This window comes from Octopus sinensis, linkage group LG19 (assembly GCF_006345805.1).
Source record: "Octopus sinensis linkage group LG19, ASM634580v1, whole genome shotgun sequence".
NCBI classification, from domain to species: Eukaryota; Metazoa; Mollusca; class Cephalopoda; order Octopoda; family Octopodidae; genus Octopus; species Octopus sinensis.
The window spans coordinates 48,111,276-48,128,563 of NC_043015.1; the positions used below are offsets into that span (position 1 = coordinate 48,111,276).

Below are 17,288 nucleotides of genomic sequence, written 5' to 3' on the forward strand. Positions count from 1 at the left end.
TGTACTCTTTCACCCCAACTTTCTCTCACTGTTTCTTGAGTAACGCTGCGATGGACTGGCATCCCATCAAGCTGGGGGGAACACATACACCACAGATACCGGGCCCATGAGCCTGGCTAGGCATGAAAAGGGCGCATAAATAAATGAAACATCCACCACACTATTCAAGAACCTTACACAGGGTAACAACAACACCCACATGTACATCAACCTCACTGCAATCAGCAAAGCTTTTGACTTCATTTTACTTTCACTTCTTGGACACAAAACATTCAACATCTTTAAAAAAAAAAGATGACACAAAATGGTGACTAGCAAACTACCTCTGAGGTGGCCAAACCTATCAGTGTACAATACTGCATAGCTAGACTGTGTGCAGCTCTTCAATTTGTCACCACTGCCCCAGCCAAAATACATATTGCCTAGAGCAGACCCAAAAGTGGTGCAACTCCCATAAAAGTACCACCTGGGGTGGACTGCCCCCTCTAGCTATGCTAGTGGTGTTCAATAACAATGCAACAGGATATGCAAAATCTTGAATGTAGTACAAGGCTGTTTATTTTTAGAATGACATTGTAGGGTTGGTGTGAGAAGCCAGAACTGGCCAGTTTGAACATAAAACAGAATATTTGGGCCAGACATGGCCTGTTTAAATACTAAGGGGTTAAAGATTTCTGTTCTATATTTTAGAGCTGAGGAATTCTGTACAACTTGGAATTGGGGGTTAGAAGCCTATGCTATTAACCATTACGTTATATGCCCATGGGCATATATATTTCTTTACTACCCACAAGGGGCTAAACATAGAGGGGACAAACAAGGACAGACAAAGGGATTGAGTCGATTAGATCGACCCAGTGTGAAACTGGTACTTTATTTATCGACCCCGAGAGGATGAAAGGCAAAGTCGACCATGGCGGAATTTGAACTCAGAACGTAACGGCAGGCGAAATATGGCTACGCATTTTGCCCGGTGTGCTAACGTTTCTGCCAGCTCACCGTGTAATGGTTAAGACCGGAGGCTACTAACCTCAAGATTCCAAGTTCAATTCCAGGTAGTGCCTTGAATAAATAATAATGACAACATCAGCAAAAGAATACCTTAGAAATGAGAACCCAGAGTTGGGTTCAAAATTCTACCAGGACACCTGATGAAGGCTGTATCAGCCGAAACGTTGTGGTAACAACAAACAAGATAAGGACATGAATCCGTCCAATGTAAATGATGGAAATAAGGTTAAACATTTACTCTTTAACTTGTTTCAGTCATCTGACTGCGGCCATGCTGGAGCACCGCCTTTTAGTCGAGCAACTCGACCCCGGGACTTATTCTTTTGTAAGCCCAGTACTTATTCTATTGGTCTCTTTTGCCGAACCGCTAAGTAACGGGGACATAAAACACACCAACATCGGTTGTCAAGCAATGCTAGGGGGACAAACACAGACACACACGCACATATCTATATATATACACTACCGTCAGAAATTAATTAGCACCCTTGATTTGCTCTTCACTCAAGGTATGTGCTGTCACCTAGTGGCCATATCTCGAACTATTGCTTTGTTGCGAGTTCACTGTTGCGCAGAACGATGACGTAACTTTGTTTGCAGAGCAGTTTGAGAGTCTACAGCCTTATGATGTTGACATAGCAGTGCAACAACAACTTGGAGTGCGGATGCAGACAAACTTCCTTTGTTTAATAGATATAGGTAGCGCCTCGTAAGGACCGAAATCACACCATACTAAGTTTTCTCATCGCGTAAGACGTTTTGAACAGCTCATAGGTTAATTGATTTAACCTATTTAATGTAGAAATTTGAGAAGTGCTAATTAATTTCTGACGCAAGTGTATATATACATATATACGACGGGCTTCTTTCAGTTTCCGTTTACCAAATCCACTCACAAGGCTTTGGTCGGCCCGAGGCTATAGTAGAAGACACTTGCCCAAGGTGTCAGGAAAAAACAAAAAGAAAACAATGCGAACTAATTAATACATTAAAATAATTTTAATCATTGAATGCTACTGTCTAAATAGGTGGACATGCATAGATTTATCAATAAACACCTACATTTATCTCACTGTTGCTGCTGCTTTGTACATCGATGTCATTATCGAGGGGGCAACTACTTATACAGTAACTCCAATTTATGATCCATTTTTATATAACAATCAACCGAAACAATTTTTAATTAATTTAAAACAAGGACAATTAAAAGAATTAATAGGAAGTGCTTGTTGTCAATTACAAGATTTGTCAGACGCAAAAAAATAGAAATCAAAAGACATTAGAGTAGTATTGCTATTTGTTCGGATTAATCTTTCCAGTCCCACATTGGAGGTACAAACTCTTCATAATCGGTATTATAGATAAATGTACGAATAAAGGCTTCTTTGTCTGCGGGTTCTGGGTAAGTCGTAGCAATACCTTCACGATACATATATTCTGCTAAAGATGCTGCAATTGCTGTGGATACTTCATTTATGTCATTTAAAGGAGGATAAACTCGTCCTTCTTCCAAATGAGAATCTTTCACTAGATCGGCCAATTTCTGTAAAGAAAGTAAAAGAAATTTTTTAAAAAGTTTTAGAGAAAACAAGTCTTGAAATAGCATCATCATCATCATCATTTAATGTCCATTTTCCATGCTGTATGGTTGGATGGTTTGACCAGAGCTGACAAGCGGGAGAGCTGCACCAGATTCCACTTGCCTGACTTCTATGGCTGGATACCCTTCCTAACGCCAACCACTTTACAGAGTGTGCTGGGTGCTTTTATGTAGCACCACACGAGTGCTTTTACATGACATTGGCACAAGTGCTTTTATGTGGCACCAACACAGGACTCTTAATGGTCAATCCTCTGATTCTTCTAATACAATAAATACTATTTGATGTAACATATCAAAGAATATAATAAATAAAAACAAGAAAAAGTTACCTGTGCTGCATGCAAGAAAATGACTTCTGGAATATGACGAGCTCCGCAAGTGAGAACAGCCATAGCCACTCCAGGGAAGATATAGGCATTATTACCTTGACCTGTGTAATAGGTCTTCCCATTGAGTGTCACCGGGTTAAAAGGACTCCCACTAGCAAATACACAGCGACCCTGAAATTGGAAAGAAAAATAAAAGGGACATCAAGAAATGGGGATTTGTATTTTTTTTTTTTAATCAAGAAGTAATTTTAAAAGTGGAAAGAAGCTTGCTTTGCAACCATGTGGTTTAGTGCTAGGTCCCACTGCACAGCTCTTTGGCCATGTGTTTTACTAGTATAGCCCTAGGCTGACCAATGCCTACTGAGTGGATTCGATAGACAGAAACTTTGTGTAAGCCTTTGTGAAAGGCGGCAAGTTGGCAGAAACGTTAGCACGCTGAGTGAAATGCTTAGCGATATTTCGTCTGTCTTTACGTTCTAAGTTCAAATTCTGCCGAGGTCGACTCTGCCTTTCATCTTTTCGGGGTCGATAAATTAAGTACCAGTTATGGACTGGGGTCGATGTAATCGACTTAATCCCTTTGTCCTTGTTTGTCCCTTCTGTGTTTAGCCCCTAGTGGGCAATAAAGAAATAAGAAACTTTGTGGAAGCCTTGTGTGTGTCTTTGTAACTGTCTCTACTCTCATACAACTGGTGTGGTAACGTAGCAGTTTAGCAAAAGAGACTGTACTCTTTCACCACAACTTTCTCTCACTCTTTCTTCCTGTTTCTGCTGTACCTGTATTTCAAAGAGCCAGCCTTGTCACACTCTGTGTCACACTGAGAATTGATGATGTGAATTAACCCTTTAATATTCTTATTATTCACATTTTGAATTTATCATCCATTATCTTGTGGCTTCAATACTGTGAAGCTGTGATTGTTTATTTTAGGAATGATATTGTAGAGTAAATGTGAGAGGCTGGATCTGGCCAGTTTGACTACAAAGCAGGTGGAATATTTGGGTTGGAGATGACCAGTTTGAATAATAAAATGTTAAAGATTAAAGTGGAAATGACAGGTAAATCTGAAAGAAAACTGCTACTAGGTATTCTTTTATTTGTTTCAGTCATTTGACTGTGGCCATGTTGGAGCACCACCTTTAGTTGAACAAATCAATGTAAACACACCAATGGGGACGTAAACACACCAACATTGGTTGACAAGTGATGATGGGAGGACAAACACAGATACACAAACATATACACACACATACATATATATACGACGGGCTTCTTTCAGTTTCTGTCTACCAAATCTACTCACAAGGCTTTGATCAGCCCAAGGCTATAGTAGAAGACACTTGCCCAAGGTGCCATGCAGTGGGACCGAACCCAGAACCATGTGATTGGTAAGCAAGCTATTTACCATACAGCCACTCCTGCACCTATAAAACATTAGGTCTCACCGAGATGTGAACTCAGATTGCTGGATTCAAAGTTCAGAGTGCTAACCATTACAGATTTGTTACAATATCTTTTTATTATTTATACTGTAAATGAAGGAGTGAGTTTTTGTGTTTGAAGGTTAAAAGTATATAATTTACCTCACTGAAGGTATACGCTTGTTCTGCTGTACATTCTGCTTTGCTAGTAGGATTGCTCAGAGCAAAAATTATTGGTCTTTCATTATATTTAGCCATATTTCGGATTATCTTTTCGGTAAAGGCACCAGCAACTGCAGCAGCACCTAAAGACATTTTAAATTTTCAAATGAATTTATTGTCAATTTTTAAAGAAGAAATATTATTGTAAATAAACAATAACAAAAAAATGCTATCGTAAATAGTGTTAATGAAGTGAATGAAATAACGACTGACTGATTATTGATAATAATTTCTGAAGTTTCAAGGAAACAAGAATTCTTACCAATAATAGCAGTAGGCTTCAATATTTCTACAGCTTCGTCAAGAGTGTCAACAGGTGCATGGTCTTTTGCAAAGTCAAGTTTGTGACCCGTCACACCTCCAGATGGTCGATTCTGCAAAAATAAAATAAATACATAAAAGATTAAAAAAAAAAGATTTTCTAAGAAACTAAATTAGTAATTGCAGAAAAAAAAATTTTTACATTTTAATACAATACAGCCAAGTATTTTCCTTCCTTGTAAATCAAAGTAGATATCTCTAATACATACACACAGATGATGCATAGGTATAAAGGAAATATGTCCTGTGTATCACGTTATACGTGGAGGCACATGGCCTAGTGGTTAGAGCAGCGGACTCATGGTTGAGGGATCACGGGTTCGAATCTCAGACTGGGCGATGTGTGTGTTTATGAGCGAAACACCTAAGCTCCACGTGGCTCCGGCAGAAAGTAATGGCGAACTTCTGCTGACTCTTTTACCACAACTTTCTGTCACTCTTTCCTCCTGCATCTTGCAGCTCACCCGCGACGGACTGGCATCCTGTCCAGGTAGGGAACCTATACGCCAAGGAAACTGGGAAACTGACCCTAATGAGCCAGGGATGGCTCGAGAAGGAACAAACATCACATTATAAACAGGATAGGCAAAGGGTTAAAATTAGATTAGGGTTTATCCACTCTTAACCCTTTACCTATCCAATGCCTTTTCATACATTTGTTCTAAAAGTTCCTGCTTGTTTTCAGACTTTTACTTAACCTTTGTCTCATATGTTCTGAGTAATATAAGTTACTCAGGTGGTTAAAAAAATTGGGAATGTTTTTAACACTGCACTCACTGAAGTGTAAAAAGCTTTCTCTTATTCAAGTGTATCTTTTCACTAATACCCACCTTACTAGACTTTTTATCAAAAGGCTTAAGTCTCTTTTAAGTGGGACTTGGAGCTGAAAACAGGAGCGTTTACTCACCATCATCCAGCCCAATGCAATTCTTCCACACCAGATGTCCCAATCAAGCGATTATGGCATGAACATCCTGTTTACTCACGTTGGTCTTTAACAAGCTGAAATATCTCATCTCTGCACACCAAAACTACAGATGAGAGCAGTTTTCCACTAACTGAATTGGTTGATCCTGGTCATTGGCAAATTGTTGTCTGTTCGTCCATTTAGCGTCCAATGATATTTGCTGATGAGTCAATGAAATTTATTTCCTGATAATAGTTCACTCCCACCATACTGCAGCATCCCATGTTTTCACTGTACCCTGGCTCAGGTGGTTACACACTGTTTAATGCCCAGCTGGAACCCTCATGGGTGTTGCTACTCTTGATCAGAGTAGCAGCACCTATCTAGGAACAATAGTGGCTAAGAGCTGATTCCACTCTCCTCAGAACACTGGAATTCTTTCACCAGGGTCCCAGATGCAATTTCAAGTCATACCCAAGACACTAAGTCAAATTAAAGCACATAATAATTATAAGCAAACGGTAAAGAGCTTCTTCAGTCATAAATGACCATGGGATTGCACCTAGAAAGTTCCCCTCCAAGACACAAGTCTGGGAAAGGTTGTCTATGGAAGACCAGCAGTCGTCCATGCATACCAGCTTCCCCCGTCTATGTCATTGATGTTATCCAAGGGAAAGGTAAAGGCTGATACAGCTTGGAACCAGTGAAGCCGCAACTCATTTCTACAGCTGAGTGAACTGGAGCAACATGAAAAAGTGTCTCACTCAAGAACACAATACATAGCCTGGTCTCGGAATTGAACTCACTACCTCATGATTGTGAGCCCAATGCTCTAACCATTAAGCCATATGCCTTCACACTGTAATCATAAGTAGACTTAATATAATAAGTGTACTTAATATAATAAGTGTACTGCAAATAGTAACATCATCATCATCATTTAACGTCCGTTTTCCATGCTAGCATGGGTTGGACAGTTTTGACTGAGGGCTGGCAACCAGATGGCTGCACCAGGCTCCAGTCTTGATCTGGCAGAGTTTCTACAGCTGGATGCCCTTCCTAATGCCAACCACTCCAAGAGTGTAGTGGGTGCGTTTTACGTGCCACCTGTACGGCCAACAACATCAAATAAAATAAATAAACAAACATACCTTTACAAGTAAGCCTCTAGAGTCAACCATCCATATTTTAGAGAAAGCCTCTGCTTCAGTGCTGCCTTCTTCAATCATAGCTAATGCTACCAAATTAGCTATACCAATATTAGCCTGAAAGTAAGAGAGAGACATAAGGTTGACTACATTTATTCTTTGAAAATTGCTGCAACCCGTTTTAAAATTCTAACACCAAATAGAAGTATATTGAAACGGTTGATTATTATAGCTAAAACTTACTTAATATCAATGTATATATTTAGGAGACAACTATTTCATCCAGGGGCTTGAGGCACTAAGGGTTTAGGGCAAATACAATGTACCAATGGTTACGTACACTGCTAGAATAAGTGTCAGATCAAGTGAACTGAAAGAAAATAAATTTAATATTGTCACAACAAGTAGAAGGAGGTTTGTCCAGATAGAATAGGACAGAAAAACAAAATGAAGTTTTAAAGATGTATCTAGAGATCGTTCTCAATTTGAATTTCCTAATTCTTGAGCTTAACTACTCCATGTGTTGCTTTCTTATGTTTAGGTCTGGACTTTCTGTACGACACAGGACCACATGGGACTCCATTGGTTGGTCAGCCAGTCTGACTGAGCCAGTCCTGAAATACATAATATCACAAGAATTGTACTAACCTTGTTTATTTTCATTTGGAAGGAAGGGAGTCTCTCTAATGTAAAGGAGAGAATTCTAATCTCCATTTCTATTATTCATTGAACTAGGATCCAATAGGGTTGTAAGAGTTAATACAGGGGTCACCAAACTTTTTCAACTATTGACCCCCTTTAGCCACTTTTCCTTCCACAACAACCCCCTTTAGCCACATTTCTTTCTGCATCGACCGCCCTCTTCATTTAAAATATCTTAATACCCTACCCTACCATATCTTAAATGCATACTGGGTACTGATGCTGGCAATTAAATTGTTTGCTAAAATACACAGGTATGACAAATTAAGAAATTCTTTTGAAGATGACATACTTTTTACATTTAAAACTACGTGTACAATTATACAATGTTAAGCTTTCAATTTTTATGAAATTGTTTTCACATTTAGAAAAAGTAAAGAATGCATCGTATCACTGGAATATCTTTTATTAAAACTGACAACATCAATGTGAGGGATGGGCATGGCGCTGACTAAGTATTTCAAGCAGTTCATCTGGGTGAGATGGTCTTTCGCAAGCCGACCCCCATTTGACCCCTTGGCTATCATCGACCCTCCTGTAATTCCTCGCCAATCCCTAGGGGGTCCCACAGACCCCCTTTGGCGACCCGAGTTAATATATTGCCTCAGATAAAAGGAATATTTAAAATATTTGTGGGATTTAATCTTCAAAGTTGCTGAGATGAAATTTAGACATTATTTTAAAAAGACATTTATGGTTAATGCATTATGAATAGTTTTTCCTATCATCATCAGTTACATCTACTTTCCATACAGAGATTGGTCAGATGGATTGTCACAGTCTGTGAGAGAGTTTTTATTTGGAATCACTGCTCTCAAAGATGTGTCATGACCATATTCTAATTTGGTTTGGTTCCTAACAGCAACCTTTTTAGAAAGTATACTGAAAACATTCTATGATAGCGCTCTACACCAAAGAGGTTTTCTTGTTCTCAACAAGTCTAAAGAGTCTTCTCTGACCCTCACAGACCCCTTTCGTTTCGAACAATAAGTGAAAGGGAGTGAATAGAAGAACCGGAGTGAGAGAGGGTGATTGAAAAGAGAAAGTAAAATGGGGAAAACAGAATGATAAAAGAGGAAGATTAAGAAAGGAGTAATGGGAGAGAGACAATGATAGTCAGTTACATGTTGGTTGTTGGTAAGGAGATTGAATAGGAAAGCTGCATGAGTGGCATGACAAGACAGTGATGGAAGAGGGAGTGATGCGTAAGAGCGAAAATGATGGATAGTAACAAAAGTGAAGGTGGTGGAACTAAACAAACAAATCCGAAGTCATCCCTCATTAGAGAAGCAGCCTGGTACAGTAATGGTAGAGAGGGTGAATCAGAAATGAGAAAGTAATGAAGGAAATGAGTAAGACACCCAGATGTAGTAGACATCCTGACTTCCATCACTATCGCCACTTTTAATGTACATTTTACCAGGTTTGCATGGACAGGAGAATCTGTTCCAGCACAGCTCATCATCACTCATTTCCTTTCTGAAGTTCTAAAAAACAATTTTCAGAGAGGCATGACTGTGGAGTAAGAAGTTTGCTTCCCAACCACCTGGTTCTGGGTTCAGTCCCACCGCATGACACCTTGGGCAAGTATCTTCTATTATAGCCTCAGGCTGACCAAAGCCTCATAAGAGGATTTGGTAGACAGAAACTGAAAGCAGCCTGTTGTGTGTGAATATATATATATATATATATAGGCGCAGGAGTGGCTGTGTGGTAAGTAGCTTGCTTACCAACCACATGGTTCCGGGTTCAGTCCCACTGCATGGCACCTTGGGCAAGTGTCTTCTACTATAGCCTCGGGTCAACCAATGCCTTGTGAGTGGATTTGGTAGACGGAAACTGAAAGAAGCCCGTCGTATATATGTATATATATATGTGTGCGTGTATGTTTGTGTGTCTGTGTTTGTCCCCCTAGCATTGCTTGACAACTGATGCTGGTGTGTTTATGTCCCCGTCACTTAGCGGTTTGGCAAAAGAGATCGATAGAATAAGTACTGGGCTTACAAAGAGTAAGTCCCGGGGTCGAGTTGCTCGATTAAAGGCGGTGCTCCAGCATGACCGCAGTCAAATGACTGAAACAAGTAAAAGAGTATATATATATATATATATATATATATATATATATAGAGAGAGAGAGAGAGAGAGAGATACACACGTACACACGCATGTGTCTATGTTTATGCCCTACCACCACTTGTCAACCGGTGTTGATGTGTTTACATCTCTGTAACTTGGCAGTTCAGCAAGTGACTAATAGAATGAGTATCAGGCTTTAAAAAAAAAGTACTGGGATCGATTTGTCTGACTAAACCAAAGGGCAGCAAGCTGGCAGAATCGTTAGCATGCTGGTCGAAATGCTTAGCGGTATTTCGTCTGCTATTATGTTCTGTGTTCAAATTCTGCTGAGGTCAACTTAGCCTTTTATCCTTTCGGGGGTCGATAAATTAAGTACCAGTGAAACACTGGGGTTGATGTAATCGACTTAATCCCTTTGCCTGTCTTTGTTTGTCCACTCAATGTTTAGCTTCTCTCTCTCTCTCTCTCTCTACATATATATATATGCCTGCTCGCTTAGCCAGAAGGGTGGCATCACTTGAAGGCTAAAACAATGTGAAGCGCATTGTGACTAGCGATGTGTAGCAACATCTGATAGCCTGGTTGGTCACGTGATCACGTGATATATATATATATAACATACTACAAATTTACCTGATACATTTAAAATTGTTTCTTGAAATTGATACATACCTCACCAGCACCTTGAAATAAAAATAAATTATCAATTAACTTCCGTTTTGTTATTCTCATACTAGCGATTATTCCTGCCGCTGCAACAGCCGCTGTGCCTGAGAAACAAGAAACAAACAACAACAGTATTAAAAACAAAGAACTATAAACACAGAGAGACAACACAACTCTTAAAATAGATTGTAGTTAGTTGTCTCAACACAAAACATTGTTTATTAAGTGTCATTCAATCAATGGACTTGATTCTATGTGATAGAATCCCCCCACCTGCACTCGCCTCCCTCATTATCTTTTAAGGTCTTTTGTCTAGAACTCTGTTGCCCAGTCCCTTTAAGATTATAAATAAAATAGTGGCTGTGTGGTAAGTAGCTTGCTTACCAACCACATGGTTCCGGGTTCAGTTCCACTGCGTGGCACCTTGGGCAAGTGTCTTCTACTATAGCCTCGGGCCGACCAAAGCCTTGTGAGTGGATTTGGTAGACGGAAACTGAAAGAAGCCCGTCGTATATATGTATATATATATATATATATGTGTATGTGTGTTTGTGTGTCTGCCCTTGTCCGACCAACATCGCTTGACAACCGATGCTTGTGTGTTTACATCCCCGTAACTTAGCAGTTCAGCAAAAGAGACCAATAGAATAAGTACTGGGCTTACAAAGAATAAGTCCTGGGGTCGGTTTGATCGACTAAAGGCGGTGCTCCAGCATGGCCACAGTCAAATGACTGAAACAAGTAAAAGAGAGTAACCTTATCTTTTAGAAGTTGAATCAAATATCATTATACCTTTTCCTCTAATCTTCCTACTGTTATAAATGCTCTTCACCTCCCTTCCTGTCACTGTAATGTTTTTCCTAATATTCTTTTCTACTCTAGGCACAAGGGGAGGGGGCCAGTTGATTAGATCGACCACAGTACGCAACTGGTACTCAATTTATCAACCCCGAAAGGATGAAAGGCAAAGTCAACCTTGGCGGAATTTGAACACTGAACGTAAAGACAGACGAAATACCTATTTCTTTATTACCCACAAGGGGCTAAACATAGAGGGGACAAACAAGGACAGACATAGGTATTAAGTCGATTACATCGACCCCAGTGCGGAACTGGTACTTAATTTACCGACCCCGAAAGGATGAAAGGCAAAGTCGAGCTCAGCGGAATTTGAACTCACAACGTTGCGCCAGATGAAATACCACTGAGCATTTTGCCTGGTGTGCTAACGTTTCTGCCAGCTTGCCACCTTGTTTTTCCTAATATTAACTACTAAGTTGAGTAAGCAAATTCACTCTTTTGACTATTACTGGTCAGGGAATCATGAAGTTGCACAAAATGATGATTTTTGGGATGTTTATTTAACCCTTTTGTTACCATATTTCTGTTGAGATGCTCTGTGTTTCTTTCAATTACTTTAAATGTAACAAATAATTTAGTAAAATAACTTAGTTATCATTAAGCTAGTGTCAGGAACAAAAATTGTGAGTAAGGTCTGATGGCAGATTTTAATTCAAAACTTATGAAAACAAGACATTTGTACTCAGAGCCAGAGCCAGTTTCAGCCGGGCTGGTAACGAAAACGTGTAATTCATGTATATTCACCTGACGAAAACAATTATCTGATGTATTGTTCATGAGGAATCATGGAGCCTAGGTAGCAAGCCTTAAGGGTCCTAGAACTAGGAGACAGTACTTACTTTCCATGGATGAGGTTAATTAAAAAGTGCTTTATGATTGAGCTCAAATTATTTGAAGGAACTCTTTAAATATATTAAGCATAAACATTTGGAAATATCAAAATAAAGTGATTGAAATAAGATATCTTTAATGAACATACCTTGAATATCGTCATTAAACGTACAATATTGGTCTCTATATTGTTGGAGTAATCTAAAAGCATTATGGTTTGCAAAATCTTCAAATTGAATTAACGTATTTTGTCCATATCTGGAAAAAAAAAAAAAAAAAAATTCATGTATTTTCTAGAATAAATATATAACAGGCATAGGAGTGGCTGTGAGGTAAGTAGCTTGCTTACCAACCACATGGTTCCAAGTTCAGTCCCACTGTGTGGCACCTTGGGCAAGTGTCTTCTACTATAGCCTCAGGCCGACCAAAGCCTTGTGAGTGGATTTGGGAGACGGAAACTGAAAGAAGCCCGTCGTATATATGTATGTGTATGTATATATATATATATATATATATATATATATATATATATATATATCGACTTCCTAGCAGTCAAGCCCTGCCAATATACATATATATTAGAATTTTCTCTGACTTCTCAGATTTTTTGTATGCTAGACTACTGGTTTTAAATTGATATTAAAATTAATATTAATTTATCTCCCTCATTATTTATATATATATATATATATATTATATATATATATATATATGTGTGTGTGTGTGTGTGCATATGTTTGTGTGTCTGTGTTTGTCCACCCAACATCGTTTGACAACCGATGCTGTTGTGTTCACGTCCCCGTAACTTAGCGGTTCGGCAAAAGGGACCGATAGAATAAGTACTGGGCTTACAAAGAATTAGTCCTGGGGACAATTTTCTCGATTAAAGGCGGTGCTCCAGCATGGCCACAGTGAAATGACTGAAACAAGTAAAAGAGCAACATACATGCTATGATACATAAATATCTAGCATATGACACAAAAATAAAGTAAATATTTAAAATCCAGAATCGAGGGACATTAGTGGCATCAATGCGGATAATTCATGAGCCTCATCTTTCATCTTCCAGTGCTTATTCATTACATACCTTCGAACAACTGCTTGCATAAATTCATGTATGAACTCATCATATTCCTTTCCAGTAACTCGGGGCATATTCAGTCCAATATACAGTGGGTCATTGCGGATGACCTAAAGAAAATAGAATAAACATCACATAAACACTAACCAAAAAATACTAAACATTAATTGTTATATATCTACTATATAGTAGTAGTAGTTATGAAAAATACTTATTTCTTTATTACCCACAAGGGGCTAAACATAGAGGGGACAAACAAGGACAGACATAGGTATTAAGTCGATTACATTGACCCCAGTATGTAACTGGTACTTAATTTATCGACCCCGGAAGGATGAAAGGCAAAATCGACCTCAGCGGAATTTGAACTCAGAACGTAGCGGCAGACGAAATACCGCTAAGCATTTCGCCCGGCGTGCTAACGGTTCTGCCAGCTTACCATTATGAAAAATACTGAACAGCCAAAGTATTTGGAAACAGATTGGTTTAACTCTAGATAGAGGTGTATCTATGTTAGAAGGGAGCAATTTCTAAGTATGAGTCTGTAATATGACCTTCAAATCACATCTTATAAAAAAAAAGAAAGGATACATTTATGTAATGGGGTCCTAAATATAGTCTGGAAAAAGAAAAGTTGGTTGTGGATGGAATACCTGTGATCAAAGGACACCTTGATCAGGGCTAACTGGGGATGAAACAATAACTAGCTATCTACACTTGCTAAAGCAGTGGTTTTTAACTGTGGTCTGCATGGATCCTGGGGTTTCATATAACATTTTTGGGGATCCACACAAACAAAGTACTAAATAGGGGATCCACAGTATTATTTTAAAAGTCCACAAAAATGAATTTTGCTTTAAATATATATATATTTATTGTAAGAAACAGCCAGGTTTCTTTCTCTGAAGTTTTACATAGTTTAACATGTTTCTGGCAACTGAAACAGGTTTTCTCAAAGTGTTTTTGCAAACCTAAACAAGCGTTTGGGTGAAAAACAAAAAAGGTTAGTGACAGGAAAAGCATTCAGCTGTAAAACAATGTCCCAGTAATGTATTCGTCTGACCCATGCGGGCATGGACGTAAAAACAAATGACATGTCTCATTAGTTAAGACATGACAAATGGCCTCAATTGCTAACACTGGGCTGAAAATTTCCGAAGTCAAAGCCCAGTCCTGGAATAAGATTTTTGCTGAGCAAAGGCGGCAAGCTGGCAGAAACGTTAGTACACTGGGCGAAATGCTTTGTAGTATTTCACCTGTCTTTAGTTCTGAGTTCAAATTCCACCGAGGCCGACTTTGCCTTTCTTCCTTTCGGGGTCGATAAATTAAGTACAGTTGCGTACTGGGGTCAATGTAATCGACCCCCCCCCCCAAATCTCGGGGCTTGTGCCTAGAGTAGAAAATAGTATCTTTACTGAACAGAAATTAATGACAGAAGAGATTAGAGTATTCTCCCTTACATTAAAGACCGCCTCATTTCCTTCAAAGGGAATGCAAGGATGTTATGCATTTCAGGACTAAACTGATCGATGCAATTCTGTGCAGTCTTGTCTCGTACAGAAAGTGAAGGAAGTCCATAATAACAATCAAAGCAGTTTATAGAAAAAATGTGGGTAACCTGATGACACGAAACGCAAGACTTTCATTGATTGATTTCACTTTAGTACTTGTTTGAAGGCATAAGATACATATTCTCCATCTACAAAATGACTCGAAAGCTCATCCACAAGCTAATTTCGTTCCTGACGCTTATTACTATAGACTAATTTTAATCCAGACACTTTCTTCTACTTAACCTAATCCCATAATATGTTCAGCCCTTCTACTGACTTACTTTTTATATGCAGTAAATGTTTTCTGCTATAGCTTAAGCACTTAGTGTTTTGTAATATGTTGTTAGATTGCTTTAAATCATCATCATCATCATTTAGCATCCGCTTTCCATGCTAGCATGGGTTGGACGGTTCAACTGGGGTCTGCGAAGCCAGAAGGCTGAACCAGGCCCAGTCTGATCTGGCAATGTTTCTATGGCTGGATGCCCTTCCTAATGCCAACCACTCCGTGAGTGTAGTGAGTGCTTTTTACATGCCACCGGCACAGGTGCCAGATGGGGCTGGCAAACGGCCACGGTCGGATGGTGCTTTTTACGTGCCACCGGCACATTGGTTTCAAATTTTGGCACAAGGCCAGCAGTTTTGGGGAGGGGGTAATCTGATTGCATAAACCACAGTAATCAACAGGTACATATTTTTATTGACCCTGAAAGGACAAAAGGTAAAGTCGACCTTGACAGGATTTGAACTCAGAACATAAAAATGGACAAAATACCACTAAGCATTTTGCCTGGCGCGCTAATGATTCTGCCAGCTCACTGTTCTTTAATGCACTAGACATTTTTATTCTTGAATATGCACTGTTGAAATTAGGATGCATCGAATAAGCTGTTGCGTCTTTAATGCCATCAAATGCAATAATTACAATCTGACATCATATTGGCCTTCATTCAAGTGTTTATTTTCTGGGATATTCTCTTTACTCTCTTTCACTTGTTTCAGTCATTCGACTGCGGCCATGCTGGAGCACCGCCTTTAGTCAAGCAAATCGACCCCAGGACTTATTCTTTGTAAGCCCAGTACTCATTCTATCGGTCTCTTTTGCCAAACCGCTAAGTTACGGGGACGTAAACACACCAGCATCGGTTGTCAAGCAACGTTGGGGGAACAAACACAGACACACAAGCATATACACACACATACATATATATATATATATATATATATATATATATATATATATGCATTTTTTTTCTGCACGCATTTTTTTCTCTCCTTCTTTCTGTGTTTTTCTCTCTCTGTGTATCTTTCTGTTGAAGAGCGTAGGCTCGAAACGTTAAAGACTTGTTTTATTTATATTTCCTGAGCGCCATACTAATACAATTGTTCGTTTGTTTTCCACCTGCCTTCGTCTTTTGTTTATTTTCATAAAGCTTCCCGTTATATATATATATATATACACACACATACATATATACGACGGGCTTCTTTCAGTTTCTGTCTACCAAATCCACTCACAAGGCTTTGGTTGGCCCGAGGCTATAGTAGAAGACAGTTGCCCAAGGTGCCACGCAGTGGGACTGAACCCGGAACCATGTGGTTCGTAAGCAAGCTACTTACCACACAGCCACTCCTACACCTGTTCATATTTGTTTTGTGACATCAACAACATCATCATGAACATTTAACATCCATTTTCCAGGCTGGCATGGGTTGAATGGCTGGACAGGAGGAACTGGCCAGTCTGAGAGCTGCACCAGGCTCCTATTGTCTGTTGTGATATAGGTTTCTATAACTGGATGCCCTTCCTAATGCCAATCACTTTCCAGAGTGTACTGGGTGCTTTTTACGTGACACTTGCACAGGTGCTCTACATGTGGAACCAGCACAAGTGCTCTATATGTGACACTGGCACAGGTACTTTACACATGGCACCAGCACGGGTGCTGTATACATGGCACTTGTGCTTTATATGTGACACAGGCACGAGTGCTTTACAGTTAGAAGTGGCACAGGTGTTCTATAAGTGACACAGGAATGGGTGCTTTATAGGTGGCACCAATCCTCTAGCATTATAATTACTGTCAAATGTAGTGCTTATTATTCACATTGCTTTGAATTAATCATATATTATCTCATTATTTTGAGGCCTCTATGATGTAATTGCATATTTTTAGAATGACATTGCAGAGTAGGCGCAAGAAGCTGGATCTGGTTGGTTTGAACAGAAAACAGATAGAACACTGGGACTGGTTTAAGTGCTAAAAGATTAAATGAAATGTTTTTAGGAGCACTAGATTTTTATACAATAACACACCTTCGTTAAAGTAATGACACAACAGATTATCATAAAATTATTTTAAATTCTTAGAAATATCTTACCTCATTATTAGTTCCAACATCTAGCAATATTGGTAAACACTTGGAAGGATGGATTCCACCAAGAGCTGTATAAAGTGACAGTTTGCCAACGGGGATACCCATTCCATATGCACCTAAATCTCCTAATCCAAGAATACGTTCACCATCAGTAACTACTACTGCCTGCAAAAGA

At 39.2% G+C, this 17,288-nt stretch overlaps 1 protein-coding gene across 2 annotated transcripts in view; it reads right to left on the minus strand.

The window, feature by feature from the left end:
• Nucleotides 1-1,995: 1,995 nt before the first annotated feature.
• The window catches only part of LOC115222102 (NADP-dependent malic enzyme), a 58,462-nt gene continuing 43,169 nt past the window's right edge, over nt 1,996-17,288 (minus strand). For both annotated transcript variants that reach the window (XM_029792219.2, XM_029792218.2), the window contains exons 5-13: nt 17,117-17,278; nt 13,188-13,291; nt 12,248-12,357; nt 10,414-10,511; nt 6,967-7,080; nt 4,850-4,961; nt 4,528-4,670; nt 2,944-3,114; nt 1,996-2,554 (exon numbers count right to left, since the gene is read on the minus strand). In XM_029792219.2, the coding sequence (XP_029648079.1) occupies nt 2,318-2,554; nt 2,944-3,114; nt 4,528-4,670; nt 4,850-4,961; nt 6,967-7,080; nt 10,414-10,511; nt 12,248-12,357; nt 13,188-13,291; nt 17,117-17,278 (1,251 nt within the window). In that variant the 3' untranslated portion in view covers nt 1,996-2,317. The remainder of the gene's footprint in view (nt 2,555-2,943; nt 3,115-4,527; nt 4,671-4,849; nt 4,962-6,966; nt 7,081-10,413; nt 10,512-12,247; nt 12,358-13,187; nt 13,292-17,116; nt 17,279-17,288) is intronic.